Source organism: Dermacentor silvarum, chromosome 1, assembly GCF_013339745.2.
Source record: "Dermacentor silvarum isolate Dsil-2018 chromosome 1, BIME_Dsil_1.4, whole genome shotgun sequence".
NCBI lineage: Eukaryota > Metazoa > Arthropoda > Arachnida > Ixodida > Ixodidae > Dermacentor > Dermacentor silvarum.
Genome location: NC_051154.1, coordinates 842,798 through 867,190, shown reverse-complemented (window position 1 = coordinate 867,190; position 24,393 = coordinate 842,798). Strand labels below are relative to the sequence as shown.

The following is a 24,393-nucleotide window of genomic DNA, read 5'->3' as shown; positions in this document are numbered from 1 at the left end:
CCTTCTTTTACAAGAAGGAACATGCCGCAAGTTCAAGTGCGCATAGCTCAAATTGAAGAGGGCATAGGCTTCATGCTGTAGAAAATGGGGCACAAGAGCGACTCCTCTTGCAAAAAATCAAGTAGCGAGTAGATAATCTGACTCACTACTTCATCGTTCGTTGTGCTGGGGCAGGCACTGTGACACACAAAGGTAGTGGAAACAAAAACACATGACAAGAGAAGCGCGAACTGTCAACTGAGTTTGGTGAGCAAGAAGGAAGAACTTATACCCGTAGCCACTATCATCAGCTGGCTGCGGGTTATATGTGCTAAATAGGTGGAGCTAAGATAATCAGAATGAATCAGAAATGACAAGGCGACCCACTTGAATCATATCGAGCCGATATTATGTCGGAAATTGAGTGACGATCAGGTAGAGCCACTGATGGCTCGCTCACGCAGGCTTCAGCACCAACCAAAACTGTGCAAAATGATTCCCATATCTCTCTCGTCACTATGCGCTTGCTTCTGAGGAGGATTTCCGCGCTGTGAATAGATGGTGTGCAACCGCATCTCGTGCAGTGCACAGCCAAGTTGCCTGTGCATTTACTAGGCTAAGAGCATATCTGCTATCCCAGAGCTTCTGATTCCAGCACCGGTGCATAACGTAAGCGCAGTTGCATGTGAGCGGTACCTTGTAAATGGCTCCCGCTTTGCGGGAGCCATTTTTCATGTGCGAAGAGGCAGTTGTTTATAAGATAGCGCTCACATGCAACCATGCTTACGTAGGATAAATGTGCTGGTGCTTGAATCAGAGTCTCGGGGAGCACAGATATACTTTCAGCCTTGTAAATGCGCCAGTCAACTTAGCTGCGCACTGCACGAGATGCGGTTACACACCATCTTTTGAAAGTACGAAAATCCTGCTCAGAAGCAAGCGCGCAAAGTGATGAGAGAGATACGAGAAGCATTTTGCATGGTTGCGGCTGCTGCTGCAGCCTGCGTGAGTGAGCCATCTGTGTCTCTATCTTGACGCGTGTGCTCTAGGCAGACGACAACGACGATGGGGGGCATTTAACGGACTCCGTCTAGTGGGTCGGTGGGATTTTGCCGACGACGAAGAAGACGTGTATCTGATCTGTTTTGCTTGAACTGGTTGTCTAGTTGTTCCTGAAGAACGTCTCCGAGTCTTCTCTTGGCATTGTACCGCGACACTGGTGGAGGTGCTGGGTATTGACCACGCCTGATGCTCCGGACTCCTTCTGGGAGTCGTTCTTCTAGCCCGGACGCATTGGCACCAGTTACGACACCCATGCATCGCTTCAGTCGTCGACTGCTAGGCCTTGCCCCGGAGTTTTCCCCTCAACCACCTCTTTCTCGGAGCCCCACACATCTGGCAATGGCCGAAACCAGCCCACCGCAAGCACCCCAATGCAGCCGGTCTCCCAGTCAACAACAGGTAACCGTACTTCATCCGCTGGTTCCCGATCGCTATCGCGGTGCAGCCTTTGAAGACATTGAAGACTGGCTTGACAAGTACGAGCGCGTCGCACAGATCAACCAGTGGACCGAACAGCAAAAGCTCTCCCATGTCTATTTCGCCCTTGACGACAATGGCCGTACTTCGTACGAGAACCGCGAAGCTAGCCTAACGACATGGAATGACTTTCGGCAGAAAATCACCGATACTTTTGCAAGTGCCGACCGACGCGACCACGCCCAGCAGTTGATGGAGCTACGGGTGCAACAACCCAATGAGTCGGTCACAATGTTCGCCGAAGACATGGCTCGTCTCTTTCGTAGAGCTGACCCGAACATGACCGAGGATAGAAAGCTGCGTTACCTCATGTGAGGTGTAAAATAGCAGTTGTTCGCGGAGCTTGTGCGGAATCCACCAGTCACTGTCGCTGATTTTATCAAAGAGGCTACGGCTATTGAGCGGGCCCTTCATCAACGATGCAGGCAGTACGATCGACTGTCCACCAGCACCGCAATCAATGCCGCTGCATTCACTCCAGAGTATCAGAGCCCCTTAAGTGAATTGATCAGAGAGCTCGTCAGAGAAGAAATTCACAAGATTCTGACACCGACACTGGATAGCCCCGTTGCGTCAATCGCCGAAGTGGTACGTGACGAAATCCGGCAGGCGTTACCGGCAGCCGATCGTCCAGACCACCAGCGTCCCATGAGTTACGCCGCCGCTGTCCGATGTCCGCCACCCGTTACAACCACACCCCCGTACCACCAGCCTCCGACAGCCGCTCCTTGGTCGCCGCCACAAGAGGAGGCCTTGAGGCGCGCACCCGTGATGCTGCCCATGCAGTCATACCGCCAGCCATCATTCGCCGCGCCTTGGTACACGCCGCAAAACGACCCTACGAGACGGCCCCAATTTTGGAGATCCGACGCGTGGCGCACCGCCGATAACCGCCCTCTCTGTTTTAACTGCGGGGGTGCTGGCCATATTTCACGCCATTGCTGGCATCGTGACACATCATTTCGACTTCTTCGTCCGTGGTCTGCAAGGTCGACGTGCAAATGACGACTCCATGCTACTTCACAACGACGCTGATTTTCAGGGACCTCCCATAGCGCACCCGCATGACGAATCCGTGCCCAATGCTCGATCCGATTTCAGCCGACGGTCGCGCTCTCCAACCCCTACACGCCAGATGCCTGCAGGACGTACTTTTGCTGACCTTGAAGGACGAAGGTCGCCCAGCCCCCGCCGGGGAAACTAAAGGCGGCGACCTCTGGGGGTAAGGTTTCAGGCCCGCCGCAAGACAATAAAAAGCCCCCAACTCACCCGCTGCCGAACGCCGAGAAGCCGATAACCGACCCCGAAGAAATTGTGAGCGCCAACCTTGATGATTTCGTGGATGGGCAGCCAGTGACAGCGTTAGTCGATACTGGTGCTGACTTCTCTATAATAAGTCAGGAACTCGCCCTCCGCCTGAAGAAAGTAAAGACGCCATGGACGGGCCCTCACATAAGGACGGCAGGCGGCCATTTACTCATGCCTACTGGAAGTTGTACTGCAAGAATTAACATTGAAGATTCTTCTTTCGTAGCCGCTTTCAACGTGCTTCCTGCGTGCTGTAAAGATTTGATTATAGAAATGGATTTCTTAAGGGAATATGGCGCCGTAATTAACATCCCAGACCGCATGGTGACGTTTTATAAGAGCCCTGGTTTAGTCCATTGCTTATCGCCGCAACACAACTCCTTTCGTTTAACAGAAGACGACGTCGTAATCCCACCTCGGTCATGTACCCTTGCTTCGGTGGCCTGTGACGTACCGTTTCATTGCGAAGGAGTTGCCGACCAAATAAGCATTTTGTTGCTTACTCATGGTATCTCGGTTGCACGGGGAATTGTAAATGTCACCGACGGGCGCACGAACCTATTGCTAACAAATTTTAGCACAGAGAGACGGCACCTTCCAAAAGGCACGGCTGTGGCTTATTTTGACGGTGTTACGGAAGTTCGCGGCTGCTGTTCACTACTCGAAGAAGCCCTACACAAGACCCAGCTCCTGTACGTGACGTCAGCACTGTTTTGCCGCAGCATGACCGAGAACGGCTTCTTAAGGCTGTCTCACATGGTGCGATTTTGCAGTGCGATTTTGCAGTGCGATATTGCAGTGCGAGTTTTCAGTGCGATTTTCGCAGCTGCGATTTCCGCAGATGCGAAATTCGCAACGGCCGTTTCACATGGTGCGATGTCAACAATGCTACAGTGAACTAGAAGTATTGGGTAGTGGAAAGAGCGGAGGGCTGGGCGCACAGGCAGCGTGAAGACTCCCGCTAGAGGCGCTGGTGTGCTCTTCCCGAGGAGACCGTGCCGGTTGGAGCCCGCGTGGCCCGCGTAGCTGCAACCGCTTTGCCGCGTCGTTATTGGTGTTACGAGCCAGCGTGCTTCTCGTGTTTTTGCAAGTGAAGCTACTGAAAGTGCCGAGCGTGACCATTTGTCTGTTCGATGCTGCCCTGTGGTCGCTATTTGGATAACGTAAGAGAAGAAGAAGAAAAAAAAAGCGATGCGCATTGCTATGCGCCCGGATGCAAGAGCGGGCATCCTGGTTTTAGAGAAGTAAATGGGCGCACGTTGTCTCTTTTTGGAGTGCCTAAACACAATGACAGGTGGAAACAGTGGGAGAGGAATCTTCATTGCTAAGATAAGCCACTATCCGAGACTTCAACTGTGTGGGAGGGGCACTTTGAAGCGCATTTTATTTTGCGCCACCATATCCACTTCATCAACAGTGAGGAAGTAAGGATTCCTCGAGGTAAACCTGCGCTGACCGACCCCGCGGTGCCCACGCTCCTGCCTGATTTGCCATCCTACCTCTCAAAGGAAATGCGTCAGAGAAGACAAGAGAGAAAACGCGGTTGCAGTGTGCCCAGCTGCACGCACGAAAAAGGTGCATTTGTCTCGTCGCGACGTTCATGATTCATCATCTCAAGATGATGGTGCGGATGGCAACGAGAGCCTGGATGTGACAGCGCCCCGGCACAATCTTCAAACGATCGTAAACAGTGTGGATATTAGAAAATAAATTCTTGGTGCATTTTTGTGGCAGGATGATCCGAGACATCATTGAATTAATGACATCCAGATTTCCAAGCCACGCTCTGCGGCCAGAATCTGCTTCTGTGGAAAGGCTTCTTTCGTTTTTCACATGCCTGACCGAATGGAAGCTGCATGCAGGTGGTCGAGGTGGCTTCCTGTCCGCATCTACTGCTGTTGGCCTGAGAGTCACAATTGCAAGCGTTCTGTCGTTGCTGACCTACATGAGAAAGAATGTTAGCTACAAGTACTTAATGGCCTCAAAGCTGGGTCAGGACCCAGTTGAAAATCGCTTCGGTACAGCACGGCAGTCAAGCGGTTGCAATACCCATCCAGTACACAGTTTCTCATTACTGTGTCTTGCCTAAGTATTTATTGGCTTGCCAGATCCGTTGCTAATGGGAATGCTGAGCCTGGTGTTCTTACAGCACTCATTGAGCCAGACATGATGGAAGGCCCAAAGCCTGGCAAAACTGACATAATTCAAAGCCTTCTTGATGATGATGACATTCCCACTGCAGGGTATCAAAAGCAGGGCCCTGTACCAGACCATGTCTCATGTGTTCAAGCAAAATGTGACGACCGGCTCATTTTTTATATTTGTGCTTATGGTGCCAGGAAGTTTTTGTTGAAATTGGAGTGTGATGGGGGAATGCCACAAAATGCTTCTCCCAAAGAAGGAGGATGTTGATAGTCTTGCTGCAACTCAGTACACCAGGCTGTACACCAGGCTGTACACCAGGGGCGGTATTCTGTAAGAATCTACATAGTGGACTGTTCATTTCGGCGGCCGCTGATTCGCTGCTGCTTGATGTGCAGGAAGGTGCCAGCCAGTCTCCTTCCTGCACGTCAAGCAGCAGTGAATCAGCGGCCGCCGAAATGGGCAGTGAACTAGGTAGACTCTTACAGAATACCGCCCCAGTACACAAGGAGACAATGGTGGCCTACTGTATTCAGACGGGTGGCTTTTCAGGTTTATTCGAAGATTAGAAAAACCTTTTCACAGCCACATTCAGTACACAAGAGCTGCATCATGAGCGTGTTAAGCATGTTATTACTCTTATTAAGAGAAACCGAGAAGACCGGATAGGGTGCGCCAGCCATGCAGAATATCTTTGACGGTGAAAGTTGTAGCTTCTTATGTTACCACACACGGTTCCACTTCTTTGTGAAGTCCTTAAACCGTTCCAAAGAGTCGGGTGACTTGAAGATATCTGAAGTTGAGCCGCTGTACATAAGTATGTGAAATGGTATTGTGTACTCTCTATCGTGCAACTCATCTGTTGCAGTATGTTTCTTGAAAATGCCTCCCCCCTACCTACTGATACAGTCACTGAAATAAACTGTCTGCAGGAGGCTCATGATTCTGAAATGCGCATGTTCATCGCTTGCTTAAATCATAATGATAGAAGAATGAAGCAGTATAATGCATGCATTCAGTACAAATTTTAAGCTAAACATTTCGACAGAATTGCCTGTCTGGCTGGGAAAATTGATTAGAACTTAGACAGTGACTCCAACCAAGTAAGGGTATTTATTAGCCCGACGTAATATAAACCGCGTGAAGGGCATCCTACCCTCTGTGTATGTCTATGGCCTCGGAGACACGGCGAAAAGAAGAACCCCCGCTCTAGGTCACCAACACCAAAACATATCGCCCCCTTCAACGGCTTTCCCGCGGGTAAAGTGTCCCCCAGCATCGGCCATCCCAGTCGACCAGCAACGCCGCAGCCTCCCCACCCTTTCGCCATTTTCGTGTGTCTATAATAGGTGCCCTGTCGAGTGTCTCCCCACCTCCCTTTCTCTCCCCTTTCTTACGATGGACTTTTTAAAAGCTGCACACCGTCACCTCCGAAGAATACCCCCTGAAGAAGGAGCCGAATTGGCTCCGAAACATCGGGTTAATAAATACCCTTACTTGGTTGGAGTCACTGTTTAAGTCCTATTCAATACAAATGTATTTTCTGTTTCGAACGGGACTTGTGACTAGTGCAACTGGGTAAAAAAAAAAAGCGAAATTTTGATGCTAAAAGTGCACCCTGCCGCTGCAGCACGAAGTGCGTGCATCGCGATAACATGCATTGTAGGTCCGTACCGTGCCCCGCCATCCCTTGCAACAGATCTTAGCGTTGCTTACATAAAATCATATTGTCATATTTGGCATGAGGAAAAATGAACACAGCATTCTGAACCTCTGTGCCGCCGCACTCGCCTGCTGCGTTCTGCCGCTGACTCCCTCAGCCGGTGCTCGATGATGATGATTTATTGGCATCCCCTTTGAAACGGGGCGGCGACAAATAGTCACCTAGCCTGCTTGATTTAATCAGGTATACTATACATGTTCTTTATCTTGCATTTTTGTATACCTATCATTATTTTTCTTTTTCAAAAATTTACCTTGTACCGCTGCCTATGATTTTAAGAGGGAAGTGAGCGCGCGCGCCATCTGGTGAGCTTCTACACAATATGCCTCGCGCCGAGGCCGCCGCTCCTTCCACTACCCAATATATTCTAGTGCACTGTAACAATGCGACTGATGCGACGCCCAGGGTTGCTTGCTGCCAGATTTTGTCGCACACGCCGCATAAATTCTTTTAATGTAATGAAAAAGACATGCACGTTATAATATAATTGACCTCTCTTTATTAGGACCAAGTAATACGTGCGTTTTGTAATTTAAAAACGTTTTGAAGCTTAAATTTGTATTGGAGTACGCAACGGCGGTTCCTATGCATGACGTACGTAAACAGCTGCTCGCCGCTGGTTGTTCAGCGCTGTCTCATGCGCCTTCTGCGTGTCGCTCTGCCTGCGCTACAACAAATTGCAAGATGACCTTTCATACAGCTACCCTCATCGCATACGCAGTGTTCGGAATTCGGCAGCAGCGACGTCGTCATGTCAGCGCAACGAGATCCTCGCGCTACCCGTGCTCAGCGTCCGCTTCTGGAGAAATGATGTGTGTATATCGCTCGTGATTCGCATAAGCGGTGCCTGCTCCTTACCATCATATCTTGCACGAAACACAGCAACAATCGCCAACCCGAAAGCCCACGTCTGCCCCTGAAGGAAGCCGCAAATGATCTGTGTGTGATTACTGAACGTGGAATAGAAATTGTGTTGTGAAATTTAACCTCGGCGCTAGCCTGCCTGGCTTCCGGGAGAACTTGCGAAACGCAGTTATTCAAATGCTATATGTTGATTGTGTTAAAGGCTATGTCAAGGTACAGCAAAAATGCTTCATCTTCGAAATGAAAGCAATTGCCATTGATTCCTCTGTGATCCCCTGGACAGCAGCGTTTCCTTGAAGCCATTTTCAATACATTGTTAGCAGCAGCAGAACATCCTCTCATATTGTGCATTAAGGAGTTCTTTAAACAATAATGCTTATTGTTTTGCCTATATATCAATGATATGCCTGATGGCTTTTCATCTACTATGCATAAGTTTATCTATGATTGTGTGATAAACAAAGTTCATGGTGCAATGCCATATCATGTAATGCACATTGCTTTTTCGATTATTGTGTGATATATTGGTAAGTTGCCATTTCATGGTACTTTGCAGCACAACGTGGACAAACTAAATTCATGGAGCACTATATGGCTTATAAGTATGAATACTTCGACGAGCAAGCGCACGACTTTGCTACTAGGAAAAGCTCTCCAGGGCTAGTGTATCAATACTGTTCCTTTGATAAATATTTGGGTGTTCTTCTCACTTGCTCATTATGTGATAATTAACAGCCTGCCAGCTCTACATCTCTACATTGGGCTGCCTTTGCCATCCTTTGTGCGCCTCTTAAAAGTGTGAGTTGCCTTGAAAATTTTAATTAGGTCAGGGTTTGAATATGCATCCATAACAAAAATTCTCATTCAGAAACCCTGACAAATTGTTTAAAACCTTTACAAAACAAAGCAGCTCGTCTTATTCTTCAATCAAAATTAATTTAACTTCTGGGGTTCTACGTGCCATATTCACGATCTGATTATGAGGCACGCCATAGTGAGGGACTCGGTATTAATTTTGACAACCTGGGGTTCTTTGCTGTGCACTCGATGCACAGCACACAGGTGGTTTTGCAGTTTGCACCAGTTAAAATGTGGCCGCAGCGGCCGGGATTACGTACCGAGACTTCGTGCTTAGCAGCGCCATGCCATAACCACTAAGCCTCCACGACGGGTACCATTTTATTTTTGCCTTTTACATCACGCAAGGCAGTGTTTGCTGTAAAGGAGGCTCTGTCTACAAAGGTTTGCTGATAGACACTCTCTTCATTCTTTCATAAGCAGTATTACACAATGCCCTCTAATAATGTTTCTGCTGCTTACTGCCCGCTCATATATGCCAGAAGAGACAACTCTTGAAGGTTTTCTTTCTGCTGTGTGCGTGATGAAGTAATTATGTCTTTTGACTTTTATACAGAGTTTGTCCGGACGGGGTTTCTCCGGAAAGTAGTTAATTTTTTAAAAAAACTTTATTCACAATTTTGACACATCAACTTAATAGTTTTCAAAATATACCGCTTGTGCATCAACACAGCGTTTTCATCGACTCTGCCGATCACTGAAGGCTCCCCGGAACGCAGAAACTGGAATGCTCTTCAGCTGCCTCGTTACGCCCTCTTGAATGGCCTGGACCGAGCCGTGGTACCGTCCTTTCATGACCCTTTTCAGTCGGGGGAAGAGGAAGAAGTCTGAAGGAGTGACATCTGGGCTGTAGGGTGGCTGGGGAAGCTGTTTGATGCCATGTTTGGTCACGAATTCCATGACAGCAAAGGCGGTGTGGCTTGGCGCATTGTCGGCATGGAGCCTCCATGATCCTGATTCTGACCGTTGCTCATCTTAAACTTGCTCTCCCCCCCCCCCCCCCCGAAACAATTTGTGACACTCAAAAATACTTGATCGACCCATGGCATCACTCCATAAGCAGTCTTGATCATGCCATGGTTCTCACTCGCAATTTCACCCAGTCTGACGCAAAACTTCACCGCATAGTGCTGCTCTGACAAACGATTCATTGTGCAGATAACAAGGCACCTTCTTGACAGGTGTTCACCTTAACCCCACAAAGCCCAATGTATCATTTTTGATACTATGAATTTGATGCCTAAAAATTCAAATTTATGTGCTAATGACCTAAACTAGAGCCCGTACTAGGGTTTTTGATGTGCTGGAGGGCGTTTACAGTCTTGATAGTACAGCAAATAAATTACAAATTAAGTAATTACCGTACTAATTAATGTTTACTCAATAACATTTCATTGTTTTCCTTGTACCAATAAACATATCTCTATGGCCAGAAATAAATGTAAAACACGCTGTTTTAATTGGCTTTGATGTGGAATGGTGTTTGGGCTTTGTGGGGTTAAACTCGATCTACACTCCGTGAAAGCTTGGAGACGACTGGCGACTGGTGCACTCGTATCTAAGACCACCCAACACTCAACCAGTGCAGTAACATCCCCTTCCTTCACGTTTTGGCGGGAAAAAAATCCGTCCTACTACTTCCCAGACAAACCCTGTGCATCTGTAGAACCAGCTACCAGTACTTTCTATGCCTGATCATGCTTATTTGTGCAGTGCTGTTGTACAATACATATTGACGTAATGAATGTTTTGCACATTCGAAGTAACTGAAAGATGCTTGTTTTACAATTGTCCCCTTTGCTTTTTTGTTGGCGTTAGTATTGCTTGTTATATTTTGCGCATGCATGCCTTTGGAAGTTTAAGGGTTGAATAAATGCAAATCTAAGTGCAAGAGCTTTTTTTTTTCACCTAGGACTCCTATCGAAATGCGACTGCCACAGCTGGCAATTCAACCCCTCACCTTCCATGGCCACAGTGGCAGGTGAATAAATTGAAGAAAAATTTTGTTGTCGACAGATTTGTTTTTTATTGTCTGCATGTACGTAAAAATTGCAATAAATTAGTGTGTCATTGCAAAAAAAAAAAAAAAAAAAAAAAAAAAAAAAAAAGCTGTTTGTGGCCCATTATTGAATAAACTGCATATTGTGCATACTTGAAATACAGAAATTTCTGTTAAAATACCAGGGTGAAATGTTCTTGCAAGTAGCATGGTACTTCATTACTTATACAGTAATCAGAGAGAATATCGTTATATATGGTTAATGTGATCACAAACTTATTAGAAATTGTTATTGGAAACATTTAGGCACGGATGTTTCTGCACACTTGATTAACTGTGAACGTGCAAGAACCATTCATACTTCAAAGGTGCAATCGTTCAGAAGAAGAGATGCATAACTGGCTGACTTCACAGTTTTGATTTACTTTTCTTTAACGTGTCCTCTACTGTTCCATCTACATAACAGGCTATTTGACTGCATTTCACACGGTTGCACAAGTTTTACGCAACGGTACAGGAAGATGCGTTGTCATTGTGCCACTATAGCAAGCCAATAATATAACTGTATAGTTAATTACCGTTAATAATAATATGGGGTTTTACGTGCGGCCGCCGTGGCTAGGATTTTATCCCGCGACCTCGTGCTTAGCAGCCCAACACCATAGCCACTAAGCAACCACGGCGGGTGTTGATTACGGTTCAAAGAACAGATCATTAGGATAAAAAGTCCTCAATATATTCAAGATTTATTGGACTCTGCGTAGGAAAAAAGAAAATTCTCCACCACAGAAGATACAACTTAACGTGCAATGAGTATTCGAAAAGAATTTGACTCTGTTTAGTCAAGCCACGGAGTTAAATATGCTATCGTAGAAAATTCATTACGATAGCCTGTACGCTTGGCATGTCAAATTTAATAAGCAAGTGAGGTCAGATAACCTTACAAGATGCAAAACCAAAAGGAAAAGAATGCATCTCAACGGTCGCGCGTTCAGCGCAACGTTGAAACTTCGGGTACTTTGCTGCCTTGTCATTTGCCCTTGCAGAGGTTGCAATTATATAAACTGCTCCGTACGCGCGATTTCTGTATTCTACTAACAAATTAAAATTGTGACGACCTCAAAAGGCCATGTCGTCTTGTCGCGCTCGAGCACCTCGTAGTATTCGGAACTCGCATAGGTGTGTCTACAGCATACGAAGCAAAGGTGAAAATGCATTTCGTTTGCTACGTAGCGCGTCAACGAACGCATAAAAATGGGAGAATGGAATTTATGGCACAAGTTTTTTTATTCTCCCTTCGCATACGTACCGGATTCAGCAATCCACTCCGCGCGCATTGCACTTGTTGAGCGAGACGCCATTTTCCAAAACAGACCGCAAAATAGCTCTCGGCGCAATTTCGACGGAAAAATCACAGCGATCGCTACGACGTTGCGACGCTGCGACCAACCGGTTGGTCGCAGCCGAAAATCGCAGATTCGGCCCTGCGACTACGATTTTCGTCGCATGCGACGGAAATCGCACTTCCGGTGCGAAAATCGCACTGCAAAATCGCACCATGTGAAACGGCCTTTACGCTATTGGCCACGTTCAACGACTGCTTTTCGTCGACGTCAAGAGTCGGTCGGACGCCTCTAACAAGGCATCGAATAATTACAGAGGATACGGCGAGACCGATTCACCAAAATCCTTATCGTGTGGCTCCCAGAGAACGTGAAGCCATACAACAACAGATGACAAAAATGCTTCAAGACGACGTGATCCAACCATCAACGAGTCCCTGGGCATCCCCTGTAGTTCTATAGTCAAGAAAAAAGACGGCAGCTTGCGTTTCTGTGTGGACTACCGAAAACTAAATCAGGTGACGAAGAAAGGCGTGTAGCCGCTTCCCCGCATCGACGATTCTCTCGACAGGCTTCGACACGCACGTTACTTCTCTTCAATGGACTTAAAAAGCGGCTATTGGCAAATCGAGGTAGACCCCAGAGACCGTGAAAAAACTGCTTTTGTGACGCCAGGAGGCATATACGAATTTAAGGTTTTGCCTTTCGGCTTGTGCTCTGCCCCTGCTACGTTCCAACGCCTCGTGGATACTGTGCTTTCGGGTCTGAAGTGGAAAGCCTGCTTAGCGTACTTCGACGACGTCATCGTGTTCACCACAACGTTTGAAGAACACCTCGAACGGCTTGAAGCGGTTCTGCAGTCCATACGATCCGCCGGCCTCACCCTGAGGACAAAGAAGTGCCACTTTGGCTTTGCGGAACTACAGTTTCTTGGTCACGTCGTCAGTCACGCCGGTGTCCGCCCAGATCCTGAAAAAATTATCGCCGTCGTACGGTTTCCCGTACCATCCGATAAAAAGGCTGTCCGGCGGTTCCTCGGCCTCTGCGCCTATTACCGGTGGTTTATTGCAGACTTTGCTCATATTGCGTCGCCGTTAACTCGCCTCACGAGAGACGACGCTGCTTTTGTATGGGGCGACGAAGAGCAAGGGGCATTTAACGTCTTGCGGCAACGTCTCCAGACACCTCCAGTGCTTGCCCGCTTTAATGAGACCGCTCCTACATTGCTCCATACGGATTCCAGCAATGTTGGATTGGGAGGTGTTCTTGTGCAATGGCCGAAATGGGAAGGGTGGACGATAAGAGAAAAGGGTATGTGCCAGGTGACAAGGTGTGGATACAGAATTTCCTGAACAATAACCCCGCCTGGCTACCCGCTGTAGTAGTGGAAGAATGCGGCAAGAGGTCCTTTGCAATGATGACTCAGGATGGCTGCTGGGCGGTACAGGCGTCATGTGGATCATATAAAAAGATGATATACGTTGATTGAAAACGCAGTTCAAGGAAGGAAGGAAGGAAGGAAGGAAAATAAGAGGCGAAAGGCAGAGAGGTTAACCAGGTTAAATGTCCGGTTGGCTACTCTGCACTGGGGGATGGGGTAAGGGCAGAAAAGATTAGCAAACAAGAGAAGATTAAATAGAAGAAAAACAAAGCAAAAAAGAAAAAAAAACACATCTGTCCGCACAATTCTATAGTTTTTCATGGAGTCCTGTATCTTTTATAGCGCTTTTAAAGCAGTTCGTTCCGACGTCGGCTGGGACCAGGGACCAAGAATTCTGGCTTCCGTAAGGGGACGGCTGTCTATCTTGTCGAGCGTCGTTCTGAGGACTTTCCTTTGTGCACTAAAACGACGACAATCACACAGAAGATGTGCTATAGTCTCTTTGCACCCGCAAGTTTCACAATCTGGACTTGTGGCCATTTTGATCAGGTAGGAGTACGCGTTGGTGAAAGCTACTCCAAGTCTTAGGCGACAAATGAGAGTTACCTCCCGTCGTGGTAAGCCATGTGGAAGGCGGAGCTTCAGATTAGGATCCAGGGAACAGAGGCGCTGGTTCTTAAAGTCCGTTGAATTCCAGTGGGCTAACGTTAGCTCGCGAGCAAGCGCACGGAGCTTTCGTGCTGCGTCTGTTCTGGACATAGGGATAGTGTCACAGCTGTCCCCGATTCGTCGTCGGCGCGAAGTCGATCGACGGGGTAGACAAGCTGGTTGGTCGTTCCGTACTCAAGCGAACACAGTGAAAAGAGTCAGAGTCGGGAGTAAACAAAAAAAAACAAGATATTTATCGACTGATAAACATACACAAGTTAATAAAATAAAATAATAAGAAAAACACAAGAGAGACTAACACACCTGAACTTAATATCACACAATGATGAAGACAAATAAATACGAGCAATTAACAGTACATATACATATGAAACAAGGCTCGGATCAAATATACAATAACACTTAACAGTAATTGACTAAAGCAAAGTTCCAATGAAAACAAAAAGAAACAAACGATGTCATACGCGTGGCCGGGCAGCAGCAGCAAGTCCATAAACCATGCAGTCGACGCACAAAGCTTTCCCGAAGAATGCTGGCGGCCGATCTTGTCGAGGTGGATGCGAATTGCTGGGCTGAGCTTCCCGGGAGTCTAGATTGGACGTCTTCTCTCAAGCAGGTTGAGCTAACTTGAGGCGAACTACCGTGAGCTTCGTTGCAGACGCTGGTTTGACGTCTCGTACGTCAACAAGTTCCTCGGAGTTCCGACGTGGCCAGGCGGCCCAGGCGATACTGGACGGCACTAGCCCCCCAACGGCTTCTCAGCAGCGCATAGGTTCAGCTTCTAGACTAAATAGCAAGGCCCAAAACGTGCGCTTAAATAGCCTCTCCTTTCCCTAGTTCCTTATGTAGGGAAACTGCCGCTATGTAGAGTTCTCCGTATTCACGGCTCCTAGCTCCCAACAGTCTTGGCCGCTCCCCTTTCACCATGGACGAAGATTCTCCTCTCTCCCAATGTCAAGGGCCAAGGTCGAACCCGGCATACCACGCAGACGTACACGCACACTGCGACACGTGCACGCACAGACGTACACGCACAGACGTACACGCACACGTACACGCGACACGCCGTAATCGGCGTGTCGCGTCTGGAATCGAGATGGCAGCCCGAGCGGCCACGACGCTTTTGACGCCCGTAATTCGGCGTGTCGATGTCGAGTAAATTATACGCTGCACAGTCAGGAGCCCACGTTTTTGACGCTCGTAATTTGGCGTGTCGTTAATCAGCGTCCAAACCATTCGAAAATATGCCGCTCCGTGACAGATAGCGACGCAATCGGTACTGGTATGTGAAGATCGAGCGGCTGCGTTCGCTTGCTCGTTTCCAAAGATACCACAGTGACTTGGCAGCCATTGAAAGACGATGTCATGTCCTTTGTCAACTGCCTGATGGTAAATTTCGCGTGTGTCCGCGACAAGTCGTTCGTGGGGTCCGCGGCGTAGTGCAGAGAGCAAACTCTGGAGGGCGGCCTTGTAATCGCAGAAGATAGACCATTTCTGGGGCGGTTCCTGTTCGATAAATTTCATCGCTGCACACAGAGCTGTAAGTTCGACAGCCGTCGTCGATGTCAAGTGCGATGTCCGGAATTTTATTACTGTAGATTTTGCTGGGACAAATACTGCAGCTGCTGAACTGGAGTGCATGACCGACCCATCTGTGTAAACATGTAAGCGGCCACTGTGGACCTCATGTAGTAGCAATAATGCTGCCTGCTTCGATGCTGCTGACGGCATTTGTGCCTTCTTCTTTACGCCTGGAATGGTGAGGCATATTCGAGGTGAATGCAGTGACCACAGTGGTAACAAAGGCCATGCTGCAGGGACGTAATTCGATGGTAGCGATGCTCCGTGTATAGTCAGGAGACGGCTAAAACTCGTATGCGGCCTAGTTGTTTGCAGGCAAGCAAGATGGTGAAAGGGCGTCCTTGCGACATGTCGAATGTGCACTCTTAGAGCGTCGACTGCAAAGTACGTTGATACAGGGTGGTCACGTGCTATGGCGATTGTGGCCGCTGTGGATACACACTTAGGGAGGCCGAGGCACGTCCGCAGAACTTGGGCTTGCATACTCTGGAGTGTTCGAAGGTTCGTTTTACTGGTGCTTCCCAGCACGGGCAGGCTGTATCTTAGGAAGCCCATAAATAATGCATGGTACAGCTGTAGCATCGATTGCACAGATGCACCCCAAGACTTTCCGCCGACAAATTTGAATACATGTGCTATTGCAGTCAACCTCTTTTTCATATATGAAATATGTGGCGTCCAAGACAAATCACGATCGATGATGACTCCAAGGAAACGGTGTTTTGTTTCGTAAGCAATTACTTGTCCATTTATGCGTATAACATATGGAGTCATTGTTTTGCGTGTAAATGCGACTAATCGGCACTTTTCGGAGGATAATTCTAGACCTTTCATACGCAGATAGGACGACGTTTGTGTGACCGCCTTCTGCAGTCTCGCTCGTATCTGCGGACGAGTTACGCCGGCCGCCCAGATGCAGATATCATCTGCATAGATAGATATATGAACCGTCCTTGGCAATGATCCAACAAGGCCTAGCAGTGCTACGTTGAAGAGCGTGGGGCTTAACACTCCGCCTTGTGGCACACCTTTGCTGGTGACATGGTGGGATGTCCTTCCATCTTCTGTAAGTACGAAGAAGGATCTATCCTCCAAATAGCTGTGAATCCAGCGCAGTGCACGGCCACCAATGCCCACATCGATCAAAGCATCGAGGATTGCTTGGTGCGCTACATTATCATATGCGCCTTTCACATCAAGAAACATCGCCACTGTTAAACGCCGCTTATCCAATTCCGTCCGACAGGCTAATCCCCGACCAAGAAAACGTGCTGCCATACCCTACGTTCCTGGGATAAGCGAAACCTTGTCTCGTGTGCTGCGCACTTATGACGTTGAGGTTGCACACGTGCCTGTGTGTAAGCTGAGGCAGGCACTCGTGGGCGGTAAGGACAAGCTTCCGAGAGAATCGTTTCCTGGCGTGGTCTACAAGATACCCTGCGCAGATTGCGACTACGCATACATCGGTGAATCGGGCAACTTTAGACAGAGACTGCGGCAGCATCAGAACGATATCGAAAAGAAACGAACAGTTTCGAATGCCCTTGCCGAACATACGGTTGCAACAGGCCACAAGATTGACTGGGAAAAGTAAAGAATTATCGGCCAAGAAAGAACCTTGAAGTCACGTCTCTATCTGGAGTCGTTGGAAGTACAAAAAACACGTCACACGCTCAATCGAAGTGAGGGAACCCTCCCCCCGTCGTACACGCGCTGTTTGCGTCACGTGCGGAAGAATACAAAAGCTTACACGAATTTTCCTTCACCTCATTGTGAACAAGGCTTCCGTAGCGAAGCCGAAACGTCTTTTATTCAGTTTTCATTATTCTTTTTAGCTTTTCTTTTGGTCGGTGTCTGTCATTTTTTTGCTTCAGTGTTTGTTTGTGTTCTGTAAACTACCCTGTCGTAGTTTTGTATACTTGTTGCACATGTTATATTTCATGTGTTTGCCTTGTTACGCGAGATATGTATTTTTGTATAGTACAAGTGTACTTGTAACGTGAAAGAGGGGCTGTTGTGCAGTCCAAGAGTACCTGTGTGACTTGTATTTGTATTCGACGTATCGCGAGTCATGTGTAATTTGTGGTGGACTGGTTTATGGACTTACGGACTCGTGCGTAGTGGACGTTTGTGCACGCTTCTTTTGTGTTTTCTTGAATATTATTGCATAATATTCTTAAAGTGGGGGGCAGTGTCACAATAGAGCGCGTAATCCAAGCGCGCGCCGCGTGTCACACAAGCCAGCGAAAGAACACGCCGGGCCCACGGCAACTTCAACAGAGGAGGAGAGCGCATACGCCTCAAACAGCAGCATGAACAACGGCGCATAGACGTCTAGAAGAGCATCGACGAAGCGACGTTAACCGGAGAGAGAGCACACGCGCGCGCCGAGAGTCGAGAGAGGTTGCTACAGCGTGAGCGTGCGCCCACGGGGTGAGTCATCAGCCCCCCCCCCCCCCCCCCCCTCGTCAACGCTCCGACGGCGGCGGTCGAAAGTACGAGAATAGATCTAGAAGATTCCTAGGCTTTCGCCATCTACGAGATCACGACTCCGATAGGAAAGTTCGAGAACGCTTGTGGAAGATATATAACCGCCGTGCGAGAATCATCAGTTCAGTTCAGTCCGCACCGCTGAAGTGATGTAACGTGAAGACCGAGCGTCTGCGGCAGTTCCCCGGCAAGCTAGTCGACGAGTTCATCGAGCGTCTGCATTTCCGGAAGAAGTTCCTTCTTCGAGATTTGCCCCGAGCTACGCCGAGATCGTCTGACAAGACCAACAGGGGTGAATACGATTGGACACTTAGTGTTCCTATTCATTTTGTAATTTACGTGTTGGACTCTTATTGCTTGTCGTGAATTATTTTTCTTGTGTTTGCTAATACTCATCTGAATTGTATTGTGTTGTGTCTAGCCTAAGTGTGCACGTGTGTGTGTAACTGGCTTGTGTGAAGAATATAATTGGTTGTGTTTTGACAACTCTGGGCTCTGACTCGGTCTTTGGACAGCAACCGGCGTTCGCTGGCGCACCAGAGGGCCCATTCTTAATTGTCCTTGCTTTTGTGGGATTATTTTCGGAAGCTGATTAGCCGGCTTTGGAATTTGGTCCGGCGTCTGCGCCTCGTTCACGGGGTCTGTGACAGCGCCACGTTCTTGTAAAATATGACTCAACTTCCATGTACGAGACTTTCATTACTCAGCTATTAACACTGTACAAAAAACACTTCCCGTACGTTGTGCGCTGTAGAAGTAAGAAGTCAAGAAAGCCATGGCCAACCAGTCATCTTCGTAGCCAAATCAAACTAAAGAACCGTCTTCACTCGGACTTTATCAAGCAGAAACCTTACCAAGTGGGAAATTTTTAAATAATTTCGAAATCGCTTGGATGCTAGACTTAAACGCGCAAAGGAAGAGTACTCTACTACTTATTTCTCTGTCGCGGCCTACAATACGAAGCTGATGTGGAAACATCTAAAGGCCATGATTAATCCTAAGGCTGACTGTGCAATTTTAAGCCTGTGCGTAAATGGTCTAATGAAAGGTGGAACAGACTTGTCAGATGCACTCAATTACCATTTTATTGCGGTAGGCCAGTCAAATGCTTACAAGGTAACTCCGTATCATATTCGGGGAACCAGTACATTATCTTCTAGTATGATGTTTTTCCCAACAATGATTAAAGTTATCGCGATATTCAACAGCTTAAAAAATTCAAGAACGCTTGACGTAAATGACATTGTAAATTCGCCCTATAAAATATATAATAGACATCATTGCTCCTATCCTGACCCAGATGTATAACTCAGTGCTCGAAACTATAGACGGTTTCATGCTCGCGATAACAGCAGCGAGCGCGGCGTCCCCAAGAAACTTCCGGTCACGTGCCTTATCAGTCTGCTATGTTTTAACGCATGGTTGCTTCTTTGCCAGTTACACTTCGCAGCTACGTCAGAGGGCAAAACCGGAAGCCGTGCAGGGCCTATGTTTGTAAACAGTGAAAGAGTCTATAGCTGCTTTCCACAAAAAATGCAAACGGCGAAGGTAATCGCGGTTCACAAGGGGGGTGATAAAAGTAATCTAGAAAGTTTTAGGCTGATATATATCTATACTGCCAGTTTTATCCAATGGATTGGAAAAGATTTTACAGGTGCGACTTTTTGGCCTTTTAAATAAACACTCTCTAATTTTTATGGCCCAATATGGTTTTTTGAAAGGCAAGTCTACAAAACAAGCCCTTCTTTCTCAAATATAGCTTATAATTGATGCCTTTGAAGAAAAAAAAAACCTTGTCTTAGGTGTATATATTGACTTCTCGAAAGGTTTTTATAATCTATTGTTACGCTGCGTGGCGGAGCCGAAGAAGAGGAGATGGAAGAACTGCTCGCAGTGTAGAAAATGCCTGACTGCCTGCGATCTCGTCTCTGCACCCCACCCTTCGATTAAACCCATCTCATCCGTAACACTATTATTGTATAAACTGGAACAGTATGGCAAGCGTGGGAAGTCGAATGACCTTCTGCGTTCATATCTACAGTACCAAAGTCAGTTTGTCTCAAATTATAATTTCAATGAACACTCTACAAACATTAATAGTGGAGTCCCTCAAGGTAGCATACTCGGGCCGCTCTTATTCATTGTTGTATGAACGACATTTTTTGCTCTGTTACAAATTGTAAATGGGGTGGCTATGCCGATGATATAGCACTTTTTTTTCAGGGGTATAAAGCCAGATAGGTTGGTGTCTTTAGCAAATGATGTACTTGTACAGGTATCAATTTGGTCAGGAAGAAATTGCTTGAAAATAAAAAAAATCACAGGCTACATTTTTCCCACTAATCACACAGTTGTTGAATTGACAGCGATCTTGATAATGATGTAGTTAATATTCCTAACGAGATTAAGGCGTTGGGAGTTACGTTTTCAGATACTATCATGGAACAAGCAAGTGGAAGATATCTGTAACAAGTTAAATTGCGTCACTGGACTGATTAATAAAAACCCTCAAATATTACGAGTAAAAGGTAACGTATGATCTACAATATATTATATTTATCAACTCTAAATTACTGCCGCCTTGTATGGGGCAACACATCAATAGATAACATTAAAGAAGTCAGTCTATGTCAAAAGCACACAGTTCGTGCAGTTGCTAACGCTCGTGCAATTGCTAAATTATAACGTGAAAAAGATTGAGGAAGCAGTAAAATATGGACGCTGCATGAACTCAGTGAGAAGAAAACTTGGCATAGGACAAGGCAAAATGTATGCACTGAAAGATAAGCAGGGTAATATCATCAGCAATTTCGATGACATAGTAAAAGCAGCGGAAGAATTCTATACTGAACTGTACAGTTCTCAGAGCAGCCAAGCTACTTTCATTCGACGTAGTGATGAACTGGATACAGAGGCTACTTCTATAATTAGCGATGGGGTTAGAAGGGCCTTGAAAGAGATAAACAGGGGAAAAGCTGCTGGAGACGATGGAATAGCAGTCGATTTAATCAAAGATGGAGGAGACATCATGCTTGAAAAGCTTGCGGCCCTTTATACGCAATACCTCGCGACTTCAAGTGTACCAGAAAGCTGGAAGAACGCCAACATTATACTCATCCATAAGAAGGGAAATGTTAAAGTATTGAAGAAAAATAGACCCATTAGCTTGCTTTCAGTATTGTATGAAAAATTAACCAAGATAATTTCCAATAGAATCAGGGCAACACTTCACTTCGTCCAACCAAGAGAACAGGCTGACCTCAGGAAGGGAGATTCTAAAATGTATCACATCCATGTCATCAATCAGGTAATGGAGAAATCTGCGGAGTACAATAAACCTCTCTATATGGCTTTCATAGATCATGAAAAGACATTTGATTCAGTAGAGATACCAGCAGTTATAGAGGCATTGCGTAATCAAGGAGTACAGGAGGCATACGTGAATATCTTGGCAAATATCTACAAAGATTGCACAGCAACCTTGGTTCTCCACAAGAAAAGTAGAAAGATACCTATCAAGAAAGGGGTCAGGCAAGGTGACACAATCTCTCCAATGCTATTCATTGCATGCTTAGAAGAAGTATTCAAGTTCTTAGACTGGGAAGGCTTAGGAGTGAGGATCAATGGCGAATATCTCAGCAACCTTCGGTTTGCAGGTGACATTGTCCTATTCAGCAACAATGGGGACGAATTACAGCAAATGATTGAGGACCTTAACCGAGAAAGTTTAACAGTGGGGTTGAAGATTAATACGAGTATGCAGAAGACAAACATAACGTTCAACAGCCTGGCAAGGGAACAAGAATTCAGGATTGCCAGTCAGCCTCTAGAGTCTGTAAAGGAGTACGTTTATCTATAGTCAATTACTCACAGGGGACCCTGATCATGAGAAATAAATTTACAGAAGAATAAAATTGGGTTGGAGTGCATATTGGGTAAAATTGGGTTGGAGTGCAGTGGCACCGCAGAAGCCATGTCACCTGTAACTCGTCTTCTGTTCCTTGAACAGGTGCTGTTGATCTGCGCATCTTGCCATGAGAACACATACCACACGTGTATCGCCGGACTGGTTCCTGACATGGCCGTCCTCGACTGGGAAGTGCCTGTCAGTGACACCCTCGGCACTAGATACTACGGAAGCATCACGGGAACTTCGTCCTGTCCTATAAAGGCAGCGGATTCAGCAGCCTGCATCAGTGGGCACGGTGGCACCGCAGAAGCCATGTCACCTGTAGCTCGTCTTCTGTTCCTTGAACAGGTGCTGTTGATCTGCGCATCTTGCCATGAGAACACATACAACACGTGTATCGCCGGACCGGTTCCTGACATGGCCGTCCTCGACTGGGAAGTGCCTGTCAGCGACACCCTCGGCACCAGATACTACGGAAGCATCACGGGAACTTCGTCCTGTCCTATAAAGGCAGCGGATTCAGCAGCCTGCATCAGTGGGCACGGTGGCACCGCAGAAGCCATGTCACCTGTAACTCGTCTTCTGTTCCTTGAACAGGTGCTGTTGATCTGCGCATCTTGCCATGAGAACACATACAACACGTGTATCGCCGGACCGGTTCCTGACATGGCCGTCCTCGACTGGGAAGTGCCTGTCAGCGACACCCTCGGCACCAGATACTACGAAAGCATCACGGGAACTTCGTCCTGTCCTATAAAGGCAGCGGATTCAGCAGCCTGCATCAGTGGGCACGGTGGCACCGCAGAAGCCATGTCACCTGTAACTCGTCTTCTGTTCCTTGAACAGGTGCTGTTGATCTGCGCATCTTGCCATGAGAACACATACAACACGTGTATCGCCGGACCGGTTCCTGACATGGCCGTCCTCGACTGGGAAGTGCCTGTCAGCGACACCCTCGGCTCTAGATACTACGGAAGCATCACGGGAACTTCGTCCTGTCCTATAAAGGCAGCGAATTCAGCAGCCTGCATCAGTGGGCACGGTGGCACCGCAGAAGCCATGTCACCTGTAACTCGTCTTCTGTTCCTTGAACAGGTGCTGTTGATCTGCGCATCTTGCCATGACAACACATACAACACGTGTATCGCCGGACCGGTTCCTGACATGGCCGTCCTCGACTGGGAAGTGCCTGTCAGCGACACCCTCGGCACCAGATACTACGGAAGCATCACGGGAACTTCGTCCTGTCCTATAAAGGCAGCGGATTCAGCAGCCTGCATAAGTGGGCACGGTGGCACCGCAGAAGCCATGTCACCTGTAACTCGTCTTCTGTTCCTTGAACAGGTGCTGTTGATCTGCGCATCTTGTCATGAGAACACATACAACACGTGTATCGCCGGACCGGTTCCTGACATGGCCGTCCTCGACTGGGAAGTGCCTGTCAGCGACACCCTCGGCACCAGATACTACGGAAGCATCACGGGAACTTCGTCCTGTCCTATAAAGGCAGCGGATTCAGCAGCCTGCATCAGTGGGCACGGTGGCACCGCAGAAGCCATGTCACCTGTAACTCGTCTTCTGTTCCTTGAACAGGTTGGTTTCTATTCGTATTATGGTTACAAGAATGATAATCGCTTCGTTGTAGTGCTGCCGTGCCCAAAAGTGCTTTATTTGTCATTCGCTTCTTTATGTTTGTTGTTATCTGGTGACATTGAGACGAATCCAGGTCCTAACACCGCAACGCTCTTGAAAGAACTGCTTGACGGGCAACAAGTCATCAGAACGGATTTAGCCGCCTTGGGCGAAAGAATTAAACTAGTTGAGAAGACGGTGCAGGTTGTTAGGGACCATGGCAAAGTGATAGCCGAGTTTAATAAGACAAACAAAACCCTGAACGCGTCTGTAAAAACGCTGCACGATAGGCTTGTGTCATTGGAAGACAGAAGCAGACGAAATAACCTCATGGTTTTCGGAATTCCGGAGGGCGAAAAAGAAACAACAGAAGAACTGCCTACAAAAGTGCTTACCGATTTATGTGATAAACAGCTGAACGTAACTCTGCACGCTGTTGAACGAATACATAGGATCGGGAAACGGCAGAGCAAACAAAGGCGACCTGTTATTCTAAAGCTTTACGAGTCCAGAGAAAAGTCAAAAGTATACAAAAACTGTAAAAAACTAAAGGGAACTGGTATATCTATTGCTGATGGCTACAGCAAGGAAACAGTTGCCAAACGCAAGCTTCTTTGGAATTCTGCGCAGGATGAACGAAAACAAGGACAGCGCGTGCGTCTGAACTATGATAAACTCTTCATCGGTTCTGATATGTACAGTTGGAACGACGAAAAGAACCGTCGAGTCAAGGTTAGGCATAATAAAAGTACTCTGTCAGCAGTAAGCCAGGACTGAACGAAACAGAGAGGGCACAATGAATTTCGTCTAGTTAACTTTAATGCTAGAAGTATCGTGAATAAGACTGCAGGCTTAGGGTACATTTTAGTCAATTATGATCCTGACGTTCTTACGATCACAGAGACATGGTTGCGCTCAGAGATTCAAGATAATGAGATAATACCTCCCGGATACAAGATAGTACGTCGGGATCGA

General features: G+C 47.2%; 1 protein-coding gene across 1 annotated transcript; it reads left to right on the top strand.

Moving 5' to 3' along the window:
* The first annotated feature begins 21,843 nt into the window (after nucleotides 1–21,843).
* On the top strand, nucleotides 21,844–23,159 carry LOC125942650 (uncharacterized). Its single transcript, XM_049660861.1, has 3 exons — nucleotides 21,844–21,885; nucleotides 22,135–22,819; nucleotides 23,131–23,159. Exons 1-3 carry the CDS (start codon nucleotides 21,850–21,852, stop codon nucleotides 23,157–23,159), a joined length of 750 nt encoding a protein of 249 aa, XP_049516818.1. The 5' UTR covers nucleotides 21,844–21,849.
* The last annotated feature ends 1,234 nt before the right edge of the window (nucleotides 23,160–24,393 follow it).